The sequence below is a fragment of the Etheostoma cragini genome, chromosome 6 (assembly GCF_013103735.1).
Source record: "Etheostoma cragini isolate CJK2018 chromosome 6, CSU_Ecrag_1.0, whole genome shotgun sequence".
Lineage (NCBI taxonomy): Eukaryota > Metazoa > Chordata > Actinopteri > Perciformes > Percidae > Etheostoma > Etheostoma cragini.
This window is the reverse complement of record NC_048412.1, coordinates 12871432-12888433: the sequence shown is the minus strand read 5'-3', so window position 1 is coordinate 12888433 and position 17002 is coordinate 12871432. Positions and strand designations below refer to the sequence as shown.

Genomic DNA, 17002 nt, shown 5'->3' with positions numbered 1-17002 from the left:
TTTTAACTGTGTTGATTAAACCTTTTTAGTAATTTGCTGCGTTTTACAAAGGGGTATTGCTAATGTTTGGTCCTCCCGATTTATATTGTTTATAGAAGCCTAAACATAAAGATACAGTACCTCTTGTAAAGCATTCATGAAGATCTAGAACCCTTCTTATTCAAATATATTCTGTCATGTTGTTAAAGTCCAACTCTGTTCTAACTCATGTGTCTTTTACACTTTACAATTCACCACATTTCAGTGACGGACTACTCTTTTCACGTAGAGACCAAACCGCTGCTGTACAGTGTAATGTATCGGTTCAACATAATTTCTCATGACTGTTTTTCCTGCTCTTTCTTGTCTCTCCTCACAGCATGTGTCCGGCTGAGAACAGAGTGTGCTATCTATATCTACTCTCCAAATCACTTTCCTCTGCTGTAATGACAAACCTCCACACTCGCGTCTCCACACAGTGAGATCCAGCTACATTTAGTCTTATTTTTCAAAGTCTTGACAGCGAGTACCCTTGCTTCACCCCCTGCATGGTGAAAACTTCATTTACAGAATAGGCTCCTCTCTCTTGATGACATCTGATCCGTCAAGTGGCGTGTTTGTGCGACAAAGAGATGGTGAGTGAGAAGAGAGTTGTTATCTTTCCATTGTTTGCTGACAGCCTGAGCAGGATGTGTGTGTATTGCATGAACACGGATGTGAGTGTGTGTATGCATGTGTGTACATACTGTATGATTGTGTGTGTGTGTGTCTGTGTATCTGTGTGTGTAATGCCTCTAAGCTGGTGAGGTGAAGAAGGGTATTTTCTATCTTGCAGAAATGTGAAAGTGACATGGAGATTCATATATGAGTGGGTCATCTGCGGGCTATAGAATAGCTATGCGTGTGTGTTTACATAATGTATAGGTACGCTCTCTGTAGCCGACATCCGTCTCTGTCAACAGGCCGGTTTTCTGACTGCATAACCATGTTGTACCCTGCACAGAGTAGCAGATGGATTGGTTGTACTGCACAACAATGTAATAAGTCAAAGAAATTGATGTTTGAATTAAAGTTGATTTTTTGGCATGTGGTTCAGCAAGGGGATAAAATAATGAAAAGTCATTGCACTCTGAAATAACGTATTCACAATTACAAACTGTGCTACAGAAGTGGGTCACATTAGATTGACAGCCAATTAGCAGCAGTTGCCAGCTGTAAAAAGAGGTGGTAATTAGCACTTTAGTGTGTGAGACCACCAGCGGCATGAAGTCAGAAACCCAAATTACAGGCACACTGATTAAAAAAAACTTCTGATTTATTCACTATGTCAACTGATGAAGTGTAGCATAGCTTCAGCTCAGACAGAGCACTGAAATCGTCAGCTGCTTGACTACCAGCTGTTTCATAACATCCAATCATATTCATGCAGTTGTACAGTGCAGCCAATATAACCTGATAGCTTCATTATTAATCTGCAGCAATCTTCATGCAAAGCACAGTTTGCTGTTGCATGTCTCTCTGCCACTTCTTTTTCCTCCTTATGTGCTATATATTTTACATTTAATTTTCATGTATGTGGTTGTTAAGGGGGGGTTAAGGGCTGGGGTGTACTCAATCAATACTGGTACTTACGACATGCCAACGTCTGAAATCAAAAGTATTCATAGCTGTTCCGAATGGCTTCACGCTGGCAACCTTTTGTGATATACAGTAATCTACATATTGTTAGATAGCAAAACCACAGAATCAATGTCGGCTTCAAACGATATTGATCAGGTGACATCAAAGCATCTACAGAAGTGCTAGTGTGGGTTTTAGACCCTTTTTGTGTCAGGAGCATAGCAGTTTATTACAGTAATTTCTCCTCTCTTCAACTGTGAAACACACTAAAACAACAGAGGTGTGTTGATTACGACTTCTGGAAGTAATGGTGATAAGAAGCACACTGTAAATCAAATAGAAAATGAGCCACAAACAGAAACACACACACACACAATATGCACTGTAATATCCCCAGAACACAGAAGACACCCCATTCATGATGAAAAATGAATCTCATAATGTGTTATATTATTCTAATGATGTATTAACAATCTGGCAGGACAAACGTCTCCCTAATGGCATATCAGTTGTAAATGGGGCAAAGAGTGCGGGGTCTTTGTTGTGAAAATTAGACCTGAAACTCTACTCTTCCACCTGAGAACCTTGATCTGTGGGGCAAGCAGGGTTTCCCACCAGAATACACAAACACACACACACACACACACACACACACACACACACGCTTTTCAGGCTGCAACAAAAGCCCTTCTCTCTGCCTGACAGTGAGTGGATTAGACAGATGGAGGGTCAGAGAGTGATAACACTGAGAGAGGAACTGAGGGAAAGAGAGATGAAGTAATCAAGAGGAGGGAGACACTAACTGTAAAGGTTATTATTCAACAGAAAGCCTGTTTTTTCCTGTCATTAGTTTTAAACTTGTAAATGACATTAACAGCAGGTAAAATATTTCATCTTTTAAAACTGCATCCTACTGCGTTAAACCTCCAAGTGTCACAGCAGGTTATTTGCCCACAACCACTGAGATAAAATTGCTTTGTTAAAGTGCTCCAAGTCATTAAGCTGTTTACATGTTCGTTAAGGAGACCCAGTTGACCTCTAAGACACTTTTACAGCTGCCACCTTTGACAACAACATTAACAAGAAGGCTGTGGGTGTGCAGGGGGACTACTTAGCTTCTAAAGTTTGTCATAAAATAATGTTTTGAATCTGTTGTTCAGAGTTTATTCTTGACCTTGGCCACAGTAGTAGCTGTTGTGGGGTTTTCCAACAGCTGTAGCTCGTCATAAAAACTGTCACTTAACGCCCCTAACACCACAAACAACCTGAGGTTTTCACACTTTGGTTTTTGCACAGATTAAACAAGAGAGAAATAACATGATAATTAGTGATCTTTAGAGGTGCAGGAACGCATATTTTGTTACTTTTGGATAGAGCCAATCTTTATGGAAAGCTAAAGTTAGGTAACTAACAACTTGTTGTAGTTTCATATTTATCTTACAAACACCTGAGTGGTATCCATCCTCTCATCTTAACAAATTAATTTCCTGAAAGTGCTCAAACGAATTAGAATAGATAACATGTCAACTGGGCAAACTCCATCTGCAAGACCTATTTGTATATTCTGCTTCATGAAACACTGCACAGGACTCTCAGATTATTAACAGAGCAGATATGCAATAGACACAAGAAGGGTTTAAACCTTGGAACTACGGGATATAGACAGTTCCTTATCCTGCTAATTGTTCAAAATATTTAATATAACCTCTGAGACATTTTAAGTCACCTTGGACGTAATAATAACAAAAATGACTGCAGGCCAAGTGCCTGTGAAATTTGATTTCGGAGCTTAACAAATTACTTCCCCCTTTAAAGTCCCTCCAAGAATGGCCTGCTGCCTGTAGAGTGATTGAGAGTTAATCTGTCTTCGCAGCAAATCATTATCACGAGCCTTGACAATAAATAAACCATCACAATAATGAATCAGAATGTTACACAGATGAAAAGATGACAAGGTCAGCACAATGACTCCTCGGGTGGCAACGAATAGATTATCACACTCCTTCTCGGGGAAGTGTAAATTACTTTTCTACTTCCAAGACAAGAAACCGAGGACTTGCTAACATCAAACAATTTTAGAAAACTTATGGAATCCATTTTAGACAAAGATCCAATGACCTAAAAATATGTGTCACTTATAGTGACTTCAGAGAGTCTATAGAGCTCTGTGGCTTATTTCAGCATCTTTTAGCTTATTGGTTGCCCCAGAACCTCACAGTTTTGGTTTCACTAGCAGTGATGGAAATAAAGGCGTTTTACATAACGGCATTACTAACCCTGTTACCTTTTTCAGGGGGTAACTTTTCCTGCTAAAGATTTTCCACCCTGGTCAGAAAACATAGGCAAAAAGTTAGCAAAAGTTGGCAAAATGTGCCAGTACTGGTAGAAAATGCTGGTTCAGCCTTTACAGCTAAATTAATGCTGATGTTGCTCCATATCTGCTCATCTGAGTGGCCAAAAACAGTCAATGCAGATTTTAAAGGCACAGGTGTTTTCACTTATCCCAGCTGATTAGACCTCTGCTTAGGCTGAAGGTGGGCAGAGAATCATGTTCAGTCACCGGATGATAAAGGCAATTAGGAAAATGTTAAAATCAAACACATTCTGCACAATCCCACAGACTCATGTGAAGAGCTGTAATTATCCAAAATAAGTACAATCACCTGTGTGGGTGTACCATGGGCGTGCAGGGCCCTTCACTTTATGTGTTATTGTTATCTGTAAGCTACAGCGCGTCAATACTCAGCAGCTTGTTTCGGTCTAGACAGCGTTTTGTCATGGGATTAAATAAAATGTCCTTTTACCACTCACATTTCCACGCTAACTCCAATGACACACAAAATGTGATTATTATCAACCATCTTGGGACTGTTTAATTAAAATTGAGCTCTGCAGGCGTGAATGAAGCCTTGCTAGTCTAAAGTGAAACTTACTTTGGCACAGTGATATTATAGATGGAGAGAGGGGACGTACCCAGGGGAGAAGTGCAGTTACCAGGACATTTTGTGCTTGGAGAGAGAAGGAGGCAAAGAAAGAGAGAGAGAGAGAGAGAGAGAGAGAGAGTGAGAGAGTGGGGGGTATTCTGTTGGAATTCCCTGAATGGCCCAAACCCAATGCCGTATTAAACACACACACACACACACACACACACACACACACACACACAAACACACACAAACTAGAATAGCATTCCTTTCTATAAATAGCAAGTGCTTCATCTACATCTTCCATATGGCTGTCACATTTTATCATAAACTCTCCTATCTCAGTGTAGGAGTGGTTGACACTGTGTATGTACACATTTGGATTCATGCCCTGAGTTCAGACTTTATTTTAGTCCTGCAAGGCCTCAGGCAGTACTTATTCTTCCAAACTCTTCAGTCTCTCTGGATATGTTTTGCTGCAGTGTGCCTGAACACGTCTAATGATGCATCACAAAATTCAGCCCAGTGACCTGCGCTGCTCACTCCTCTCCTTCTACATATTCTTATGTGTTCTGGTCTCTGTAAAGAGCGTCAAAGTGTAATGTTTGTCTTTGTCCGTTTTAAAAGGTACTTTGAATCTGATTAGTGTGTTACAAATTAGTACTCACTTGTCGTGACTTCTTTGATCATCTCAGCTGAGGCATGACATCCGTTGACTATGTGTCTGGTCCAGAGGGACAGATCCTTGGTGGTCTCAGCCCGGAACAGGTGAGTCTCGATGCCGAGTCGTGTGCCAGTCCGAGTGGCAAAGAACAGCTCTGTACCAGAATGAGGCGACCCCCGGTCAGGGCCAGAGTGTACCAGACTGGATAAACACATAAACATAAACTGTTTTTGTCACTATTACAAAGAAAATATATTGTCATCAGTTACACCTTGTTAAAAGAAAGACAAACTCTTGTAATGACAAACTTTCTTGTTATGAGACATTTTTTTCCCTCAATTTGAAGACAATTTACTGGACACTCTAGAGTCATTGAGGGTCTATTATATTGGAAATTGAATGAATGAATGAGGGACTCATTTCAGACACATCCTAAAGCTCTACAGCCACATAACAGGTGTGTGATGCTGTAAGAAGGGGGAAATTAAATGGAAGGTGAACAAAGGTTTAAGTTCAAAGTTTGCTTTTGGAGTTGAGGTAAAGTGCATACAAAAATGGTAGAGGTAGGTACGGTAATAGTTGTCATGCTAACGTTCTCACAATGAAAATGCTAACATGCAGATAACTTTATATTTAGATTTATAATATATTAGATAGAGACTTTGCAACATACACGTTAGTATAAAGAAGCTAAAATTGGCTGAAAATAGACTGGTATTGCAGCACAGAGTTTGGATTTTTTTTTTTTAATTTTCTTCTTGATATCAAATGTAGTATTACTTTAAAAATCAAAAGGATTTTACTATGACAACACAATACTCTCCATAAAACATCTTAAATACGTAATGATGCAAATATACTGTGTGTGTGTGTGTTTGTAATGTCTGTCTGTCCGAGGATTCTCCCTAAAAGGAAGTTGTTCCTCGTCACGTCACACTAAATGCTTGCTCTTGGGAAAATTACTGTACTGGAATTGTTGATCTTTGTAAATGTGTTCTAGACCACACTCTGTGTTTGTAAAACACAGAGTGTGGTGCGAGACTACTCTACCTGTGAAGTGTCTTGAGATAACTCTTGTTGTGATTTGATACTATAAATAAAATTGTATTGAATTGAACTGAACTGAACTGAATTGATGCCTGTACATATGGTGGTGGACCTACCGCGTTGCTAAGAGTGGATAGGTGTGTTCAGGGCTCTGCCAGGCCTCCTTGCCTCGTGGTAAAGTCTCATACAGCAGAAGATCTTTCTCCGTCAACACCACCAGCACCGGCTTCCAGCACTGCTTCTCACTCTCTGTCTGCAGCATAAACAGATATAAAGGAAAGCTTGTATCCATCTATCCATTTTCTATTTCTATTTTCTGCAGGATTCAATGTACCTATGGCCTCTTATATTTTGTTCAAAACACTGAAATCATCCTTGGGTCTTTAGATGAAAGCAGGTATTTCATCAGTTATATCAATGGTTGTTTGCCAGTGAGAGAGCTGGATTAATGGGACTAATGGTGTGTCAGATAGAGGGATGGTGTGTGCATGTGTTGAACGTGTACAAGACTGTGTGTACTCAGCAGTGGGTGTAGATATGTCTTCACCTCTCAATCTTTTTTTAAACACTTCTTAACCTAAACTTTCCATCTGTCATATTTCATTCCAAAATGCTCCAAAAATGTTTAAGCTGTTACACATCTTCACAAGAAATGTGTATGTGTAGCCATGTGCTAAATATAAAGGTGGCTAGTGTGCAGGTACACTTTTCTATGCATTACTCCCTCACCCACCCATCCCTCCTAACAAGGAAACCCTCGCTTTCATTCAGGAACACACACACACACACACACACACACACACACACACACAGAGCCCCGTGTTTCATATTACAATGCTCCATAACTATTCTCATTATGAGCGCTTATCTGTGAGCCAGCCATGGAATCCTGAGCTGCTCTTTGAAGTTCAGCCTCAGCCAATCGCATCGTGGGATTTAAAGGGTCAAGGGTCAGCTTTTTAACATAATGAGAATATGTTGCTAAGTAACAGTACTGTACAGCATTTGAAGTATAAAATACTGGCAAATTCATGAGGACCAAATTAGACATGTGTATGTATGTGTGAATATATTAGCACAGGTGTGTGTGTGTGTTTTTGTATGAAAGAGAGAGTGAAGCCTTACCTGAGTGTGTATGTGTTTGTGTGTGTGTGTGTGTGTGTACTTGCTTGAATATATTTCAAAAGTTTGCAGCTGTAAGTGTACAGTAGTATTGCACAATACAAAAATATGCATGAAAACACTACCTATGTGCACAAAAACACAAACAAAACACACACAAAAACACCCCGAGCTCATAGAAAACCTAAACCTAATTCTAACCTTAACCCTGCTATTATTAGATATCAAGAGATCAATCAATGAATAAAATGCAAATCATAAATGCGCCTAAACGAGACATTAAAATGTTAATAAGAAAATGTACTGTACATCGAAAAATCAAGTCTTAACCCTTACACAAACCTTTGAAGGTGAAAATAATGTCCACACTTTTAAAGTGTAAACTCAAACTGGTCCTCACAAAGATAGATGAAGAGCACACATGCACACATACACTTACACACCATAATCCCAATATGGTAATAAGAGAAGGTACCCCTTTAAATGTGAAGAATCTAGAAGCGTTGGTGTATTGTAAAGCATTTTACACTACCTGTCTCTCTCTCTATCTTTATCTTGCATGCTCGCACGCATGCATCCGCATGCGCACATGCACACACGCACACACACACACACACACCTACCTTCCCAGCCAGCCATCCCAGGTGTCGTATTTCTTTGCTGCCAGCTACCCCAGTCCTGGCTGTGTTCTGGATAACCTCTGCCAGCGCCCGCTGTGGTGGGATGATCATTCAAGATGCATTAGATTCAGAGCAGCTCTTATGAGCCAAAGCATGGCCACAGTATGCAATCATTGAAAAATCCAATTCTAATGGTGACATTGATGCGAATTACCAATAAAATCAAAGACAGACCTGTGCCAGTGTGGATGTGACAGTGTGCATGGCAGTGAACCAGGACAGGGCAGATGGTTGGTCTGAGCAACGCAGCACCACGGTGTGCCTAGCATCAGGGGAGTGCAACTCCAGTTGTCTGGAGGAGAAGATTCGAAAAGTTAAAAAAGCCTTAACCTCTCTGTTGTCATTGGATGGATTCTAAGACTTTCATGGTTCAACACCCTCAATGAATACATTCTTGAATATTGAATCTAGTGCTAGCCTTATCAGGTAGACCCAATTGGACTCAATTTAATCTAAACCAAACTTAATCCATTTAGGTCTCAGTTTCAACAGATGCTCGTTTATCATCCAATTGAAAATGAGCACTCGGTCAGAACGATGAAAACACTTTTACATAGTTAATCTCCTTATATCATATGGGAGTATTGATGGCCTCGAGAGAAATGCATCTACAAGATGCTTCTCGATTTCACTGAAAAGCTCTTTAATTGTGTACTCAATGAATATTTGACAATTAATCTTTTTGCAGCCTCTACAGTGCATGCAGCAGTATTCTTTAGTGTAAAACCAGTAGTTAAAATACTCTTAACAGTGATGCTAAAGCAAAGCTAAACTTCTTGTTACCCTTTTTTGAGGAAAAAATTAACAACGATTCAAAGTAAGAGTGATATCACATTAACTTTGACAAAATAAATCTTAAGTATGGCTGAGTCAAAGGTACGATGCTGAGATTTGGCCACGTGTTTCCCACCATCTCTGAATCTATCTAGCATCTCTGTTTACAGCATTCCACTGGACAGGTGCTCCCAGTGGTTTTAAATAGAAACTACTCCAAAATCAGGGTGGTTTCAACTCTGCAAATATGCTTTCTTTGCAGCTTTCTTTATTCATACAGTACACACTGGGGACGTGGAAAAGCCCAAGTGAATGTGATGAATCTGCTATTCCATCAAACCCTTGGTGGTGGGAGGGGCCGTCTAGATCAGCTCCAGGTGTTTTTCTGGGTTAAAAATAGAAAGGCTGCCTGTTACAAGAAAGTTGAATAAGGACAAGCTAGGGCGAGAGCAGGGGGGAGGAAGGGGGAGACTTTGGGGCCAGATGTGCTTTTGATAGGGGAGGTTTATAAGGATGGTTGATAGTTGACAACTTGACTACCGTGAATTATACTAGACCTAGAGGAAGCATATCGGCCAGTCTCTGGTTATGATGTGGAGTGGCTTTGTTGCTAAAATACCCATCTTTTGCATGCATGACACAATGCATTAACATGGGGAATAACTTGGAGAACAGCACATGGGCTGGCTGACCCATAGATGGACTTGAATGTGATGAACTAAGTCCTGATTGAGTAAAGATCAATCTTTTACTTGATCAAAGGGTAGTTGGCTCACAGGATTAGCAACTATAAATAGCAAATATGTATTCAAGCTTGGAAGGTCTCCAGCATACAGATGTGATTTATGATAACACGCATGTCAAAAAAGTGATAAAAAAGTTGTAGTATAGCATGTCAAAAGTAGTCCAAATTATAAATTTATAATATATATAAATTATAAATTTATATATTATAAATCAAAATTATAAATCATCATAGTATATAATTTCGAAAAGTCATAATATAGTATGTTGAAAAAAGTCATAGAATAACATATGAAAAAAGTGATAATGAAGTCATAATATGTAATAAAAAAGTAATAGTATAGTCAAAAGTATAGTCACTTTGACAAAAATAGTCAAAGTATAGAATGTCAAAAAGTGATAAAAAGTCATAGTATAGCATGTCGAAAAAATTTGTCAACATATAGCTAATTGAAAAAAGTGATAAAAAGTCATAGTATAGCATTTAAAAAACAATTGTCAACATATACCATGTTGAAAAAAGTAATACAAAATGAATAGAATAGCATGTCAATAAAAGTCATAGTATAGCAAGTTTAAAAAATTGATCAAAAAGTAATAGTATAGCATGTGGAAAAAGTAATTGTATAGTATGTCAAAAAAGTGATTAAAAAGTAATAGTATAGCATGTTGAAAAAAGTGATAAATAAGTCATAACATAGTACGTCAAAAAAAAAAGTCATAGTATAGAGTATGTCCAAATATGTGAGAAAAAGTCAGAGTATAGCATATTAAAAAAAAGTGATAAAGCATCATAGTACAACATATTAAAAAAGTAATAGCATGGCATGTTGAAATAGTGATAATAAAGTCATAGCATGTCAAAAAAAGAGTTGAGAGGGATTGACAGGAACATAACTTTTCTCTTCATCTATTTGTCGTAGTGTAGTATGTGAAAAATAGTTGTAGTACAGTACATTGAAAAAGTGATAAAAAAGTCGGAAGTATGGTGCTGGGATTGCTCAGTTGGTAGACCAGGCACCCACATACAGTATAGAGGCAGGTTCATGTTTTTGTCATTTCCTCTTTCACTTAGTATATCATACCTCAACCTTCTGTCTTCCAATCATGCTCTTATCACTCTAAGCTCTCTGACCTGACAGAAGAGTTGGGCATTTTTCTCTCTTTCACTTAGTATAATGGACCTCAAAACTTCCTCAAATATATAATATTTGAACACTCAAACTTCTGTCTTCCGATCTTAACCTTATGACCTTATGAAGCTATCTGACATGACAGGAAGTATATATTTTTGTATGAAATTCATAGAATAGTATGTCAAAGAAAATTAATAAGTAAGTCAAAGTATAGAATGACAAAAAAGTCATAGTATAGCATGTCAAAAATATTTTAGTATAGCATGTCAAAAAAGTCATAGTACAGCATGTAGAAAAAAGTGATTCAAAAGTAGTAGTATAGTAAGTGGAAAAAAGTGACAAGTCATTGAATAATATTTTGAAAATAGTCTTAGTATAGTAAGATAAAAAGTGTTAAAAAAAAAGTCTTAGTATAGTATGTTGCAGGGCTGTAGAACTCGAGTCCGGTCTTGGACTCGAGTCCGGACTTGAGACCGTTTTTCTATGGACTCGGACTTGTCTCGGACTCTAAGTCGAAAATGGTCATGGTACAGTACGTTGAAATAAGTGATAATAGTGAAAATAGTGAAATAAGTGCTGGGACAGCTCAGTTGGTAGAGCGGGCACACACATACTGTATAGAGGTTTACACCTTGACACAGCGGCCCTGGATTCGACTATCATTCTCCCCTTTCCCCCCATTCTCACCTGTCCTGTCAAATAAAGGCCTAAAAATGCCCAAATAATAATCTTTCCAAAAAGTCATGGTAAAGTATGTCGAGAAAAGTGATAAAGTGAAAGTATAGTATGTCAAAAAAAATCATAGTATTGTAAGTTGGAAACAATGCTAAGTCATAGTGTAGTACGCCGTTAAAGTCTTAGTATAGCATGTTGAAAAAAGTCACAGTATAGCACGTCGAAAAAAGTGATAAAAAAGTAATAGTATTGTATGTAAAAAAAAGTGACAAAGTCATAGTATAGTATGTTGAAAAAAGAGGTGGGAGAGACAGGAAAATAACTTTTCTTTTCATCTATTTTTCATTCATGTAATGAAGGTGTTAGAAAAATGATGATACACACTGCACTTTATCTCTGATTATTATTAAAACTGTTTAAATAACAATACCATATTATACTGAGCACTCTAAACAAGATAAACATGGAGCCATCGTTTGTCCTTGTGAAAGGCGCAGGATGTTTCTGGGGGCAGAGCAGACGGAAGAGATTCCCAAACCAAATGAGATAAACTGACATCGATGTTTGTATGACTTGGTATTAACATCCACTTGGTATGAATAAGCAGCTCTAGAGAGCTTCCAGTTCGGCATTTTTTGTACTGTTCTGTAGTGTGTATCCTTGATAATGTATTTATTCTAACAGAAGGTCCTGAAACTAATGAAACATATAAGATTCAAACACTCAACCTTGAAAAAAATGATAAAGAAGTCAGGGTATAATTTGTCCAAAAAGTGACCAAAAATTCATAGTATAGTATGTCAAAAGAAAAGTGATTAAAAAAAGTAATAGTATAATATGTCAAAACAATTATAGTATAGTTTGTTAAAAAAAGTGTTAAAAAGGTTTAGTACAGTACAGTATGTCCAAAAAAGCTATAAAACTTCATAGTATAGTATGTCAAAAAAGTGAAAAAAAGTATAATTATAGCATATGTTTAAAAAAGCGATGCAAATGTCATAACATGGTATGTCAAAAAAGGCATAATATTGTAAGAACAAAAATTAAAAATCATAGTATAGTATGTCAAAAAAGTGATAAAAAAGTAATATAATAGTATGTCAAAAATAGTCATTGTACATAAAGTATGATTAAAAAATGTCATAGAAAAGCTGTCATAGTATAGTTGAAAAAAGTAATAAGTCATAGTATGTTGAAAAAGTCATTGTTTTCTATGTCAAAAATAGAAATAAAAAGTCATAGTATAGTATGTCGAAAATAGTCATGGTAGAGTAAGATTGAAAGAAGTGACAAAAAGTCATGGTATAGTATGTCAAAAAAAGTGATGAGGAAGCCGTAGCCGTATGTTGAAAAAGGTAATTACAAAGTCATATTCAAAGTATTTCAAAATTGTAATAGTATAGTTTTTGAAAAAAAATGATAAAAACGTCATAGTTTAAAGCATGTCAAAAAAGTAATTTTATATATCTAGTATGTTGAAAAAAAGTGAGAAAAAAGTCATAGTAGCCTACAGCATGCTGAAAAAAGTCATAGAAAAATCCTAGAATAGTATGTTAAAAAATGTCATAGCATAGTATTTCAAAAAAAGTCATAGCATAGAAAAAATGAAAAAAGTGACAAAAAGTCATAGTATACTATGTAAAAAAAAATAAAAATAAAAAAAGTCATAGTATTGTATGTTAAAAAAGGGTTAAAAAGGTCATTGTACAATACGTCTAAAAAAGTCATAATATAGTAAGTTGAATAAAGTAATAAGTCATAGTATAGTATGTTGAAAATAGTCATGGCAGAGTAAGATTGAAAGAAGTGACAAAAAGTCATGGTACAGTATGTCAAAAAAAGTCATTGGATATACAGTATTTTGAAAAAAGTGATAACAAATTAATAGCATAGTATGTCAAAAATAGTCATAATATTGTACGAACAAAAAAGTGAAAAAACTCATGTGTAGTATGTAAAAAAAAAGTGTTAAAAAAGTCATAGTATAGAAAGTCAAAATTGTCATAGTATAGTTTGTTAAAAAAAATTTGTGATAATAAGTGATAGAATAGTATGTCGAAAATAGTCACAGTATACTATGTCAAAAAAAGTGATAAAAAGTCATAGTATATTATGTCGAAAATATTCATTGTATAGAAAGATTGAAAAAAGTGATGAAAAGTCATAGTATAGTTTATCAAAAAAAGTCTTGGGAATCGTACTACCTACTTGCTGGTACGAATCGGAAAGGTGTTAACCACTGAGCCACTGGGCAACAAAAAGAACGTTTTGTGAAAACAGTCATAGCATATTATGTTGAAAAAAAACTGTAGTTTGGTGTGTCAAAAAAGTAATGAATGTCATTGTAAAGTATGATGAAAAAAAGTCAACAAATGTTTTAAAAAGTCAAAAATAGTCATAGGATGGTGTGTCAAAAAGGTCATAGTATAGAATGTGGAAAAACTCATAGCATAGTACATAAAAAAAGTCATAGTATAGTATTGGGCTCTAACTAAGTATCTGAGTCTGGAGTGCCTACTGACTGGTAGTATTTGGAAGGGATTTAACCACTGAGCCATGGGGCAATGAAACGGAAGTTAGTTGGGAACATTCATGGCACAGTATGCCAAAAAAGAACATTTAAAAAGTCATAATATTTACGTTAAAAAAAGTGAGAAAAATTGGCTTTGTCCGGAAATGTCAATGTTTAATATGGGCTTTGAATGGAGGAATGCTTGGAACTGTTGACATTTGGAAGCTCTGTCTAACTCCTTCGCTTAAATGAGCACATCGGCTGAAAGAAGACAAGCATAACTACGTTTTGAAGCATAGACTGTATACTACATTTTGTAGGACAAGTAAGAAGTGTGGGTGTGAGAGCAAATTATAAAGAAAGTTTCAAGAGGATTTCTGTCTCTCCTCTGACCTCTAGCTATACCATCAGACACATTACGGGGCCTCACAAACACAGAAATAGCCTAAAAATGCATCAAACTTAAACGGTGATAACTCAAAGAGTGAACAAGATATCAAACAGCAGAGATATTTTCTAATAGCAGAAGGTTAAGTTTAAAGTCGTAGGAGGAGCATTTTGGAGTGAAAGAGGATTTGAAGTATTTAAAGCCTGCTCCCATTGACTTTCAATGTAATTCTTTTTTAATGAAGCCTAATTTAAAAAGTATAAATAGCAGCAAAATAGCTGATGTGGATCAATAATGTCCCTAAAGAGCTGAACATTTTGATATTTGAATGGTTGTTGAAGCTGAATGTATGCAAAAGAGACGACCAAAAAAACGTATGGAAGAAGAAAAATAATAAAGAAAGTGAATGCTGCTGAATCAGCATCCACACAGTTAAAACTAAAAGAAACAAGTTGAATGGTTGCCATCACATCCTTAAGGAGCTAAACATTTTGATATTTGACTGTTTTTTGTAGATGAATGTATGTAGAAGTTAGAGGCGACAGAAGAAAGTTGAAGAATAAAGAATCTGACAACACTGCTGAATCAGCATTTACACAATGAGATACGCAGTACAAACAAGTTCTCTCCTTTAGTTATACTGGAGACAACTAAAGAGATCCGTACTAGGATACCAAAGTAATAGGTTGTATTATTCAAGTTATAAAGCCAATTTCCCTGCAGTAGCACATAGGCTATCTAACATAGTATGCATGTATACACTTGACCTAGGATAGAGAACTGGAGAGAGAGAGTAAGTCTTGATCCTTTCAAAAAGCGGTCAAGGTTAATCATATTGTGATTTCCATGTTGGTTCTGCCAGGAGTCCTCTCCTCCTTTTACACAGTCAAACATGTTTTGTGTGGATAACCAAGTCTCACACATTCACACAGGTTTCCCAGTAAGGACAGATTAATAGTGAAAGAAAACAGCTAATACTTGTTTTCCTCTTGTCTTGTGGCATCTCTCTCTTCTCATTTTCCTTATCTTTGCTCATCTCAGCCTTTTCTGTTTTTCTCAATATTCTCCTCCATCCCTCCCCACTTCCTCTTCCTCTCACTTCCCCGTCTCTCCACACCTTTTCATAAACTTTTTATTCACACTATAAATGATAAGAGTGTAATAATATGATTTAAAAAAATATATAATCTTTCACCAATGTCACAGGAAGTGACTCTTTGAGTTATCACCGTTTAGGAAGTGAAGGGAATGAGTTACAGAGCGTTATGTTAGTTTAGTTTTAAAATAAGGCAAATCAAGTGTTCTCTTCTGCATTCTCTTCTCCTTCATCTCTGCTTTCATTGTCTTTTCTTATTGTGCCCTGCATTTCCTTATATCCTTCTCTCCTGCCTGTCCTCAAAGGCTTACACACAGTTTAAACAACATCTGCTGAAATGAAAAGAGAAACCCTCTGAGGGGAAGCAACATTGAGTCTTGTCTAAAAAGATAAACCAGACTCCCCTGTCACTTAACATAAAGCCTCTTAAACCGTTCCTTCTCTGAACCAAAAATAAAAAAAACAAAGAGTAGGTTTAATGTTGCCCTGAAATCTTTATCTGATTATATTTTCTATAAACACAATGAAACTGAGAAGGATCCAACTTTATGTGTTTCATGGCATAACAGGCTACACTTCAACTTGGGTGTCCTCCCATTTAAACATTTACTAAACATTTACTAGTGAGTCAAATGGGAACAAACCCTGGCTGTGAGGATAAGGAAGGACATATCTAAAAACATGCTGGTCAAGGTACATTTTGCCAAAATAAACCACAAAACACTGTTATCTGTGGAAAGCAAAAACTCACCTTGTCACCAAAAAAGGTTATTGACCCCGATTCCTTTAACTGGCTGACCAATAAAGTCATAGCCATCATAATAAATGTTCAACTACACTGTGCTCTTAAAAAGGTTTAATACTTAAACCAAGATTTGTGCAAGTGGAACTGACATTTTCTGAGCATTTTGAAATGTGGATTCAATATCATTTTTTATTTTTAAGGGGAAAATTGTTTATTACTATTTTTAGGCAAAACTATCTATCCAAGAATAAATGACAAACCCACAGCATGAAGTCCAACTATGTCCTCACTGATGTCTACACAAGCTTTGTATCTAAAAAAAAAAAACTTCTATATATGTTGCAAATTTCATGTCAGATCAGTTTCGACAAGCTATTTCCACCAGGAGGCTTTCTGTTATTTGTCAAGTCAAGAGAGTTTTTTCCTAAAACACTGCACCAAAGGGAGACTGATGTTTTTCAAGTTTAATTTGAAGATTGGGGTGGTGAAGCCAATAACCCCTTAAGTTCGGTCCTGCTTTACCAGATCTTGACAGCCTGTTGAAATCTAGCTTTAAAGCAGTAGTTCGACATTTTCAGAACAATACCACTCTCATGTCTGAGCGCTAAGTGTGGAGAGCTGAGAGGCCATTAATGTATCTGAGCATAATAATTATAAGAAAGGGGAAACAGCTTACTGTGGACATATCCAGAAAGGAAAAGCATTTCCATCCGTCAAAAATAATGTACTTTTTGTGAATCTTTGTATTTCATATTTTAAAGGAAATAAAAGTTTTATCACACAAGACAGCCAGTCAATAGAGAACCATCAGCTCTGTGGATGGTGTTCTTATTTGTCATTTTGCTGCAAGTACGTTTTCATTAATTGTGTGTTTGTGTGTGTGTGTGTGTGTGTGT

General features: G+C 36.7%; 1 protein-coding gene across 1 annotated transcript in view; it reads right to left on the bottom strand.

Moving 5' to 3' along the window:
- sntb1 (syntrophin, basic 1) overlaps positions 1–17002 on the bottom strand; it is a 37854-nt gene that overhangs the window by 6783 nt on the left and 14069 nt on the right. The window contains exons 3-6 of the mRNA XM_034873502.1: positions 8211–8370; positions 7980–8069; positions 6351–6487; positions 5192–5388 (exon numbers count right to left, since the gene is read on the bottom strand). Of these exons, the coding sequence (XP_034729393.1) occupies positions 5192–5388; positions 6351–6487; positions 7980–8069; positions 8211–8370 (584 nt within the window). The remainder of the gene's footprint in view (positions 1–5191; positions 5389–6350; positions 6488–7979; positions 8070–8210; positions 8371–17002) is intronic.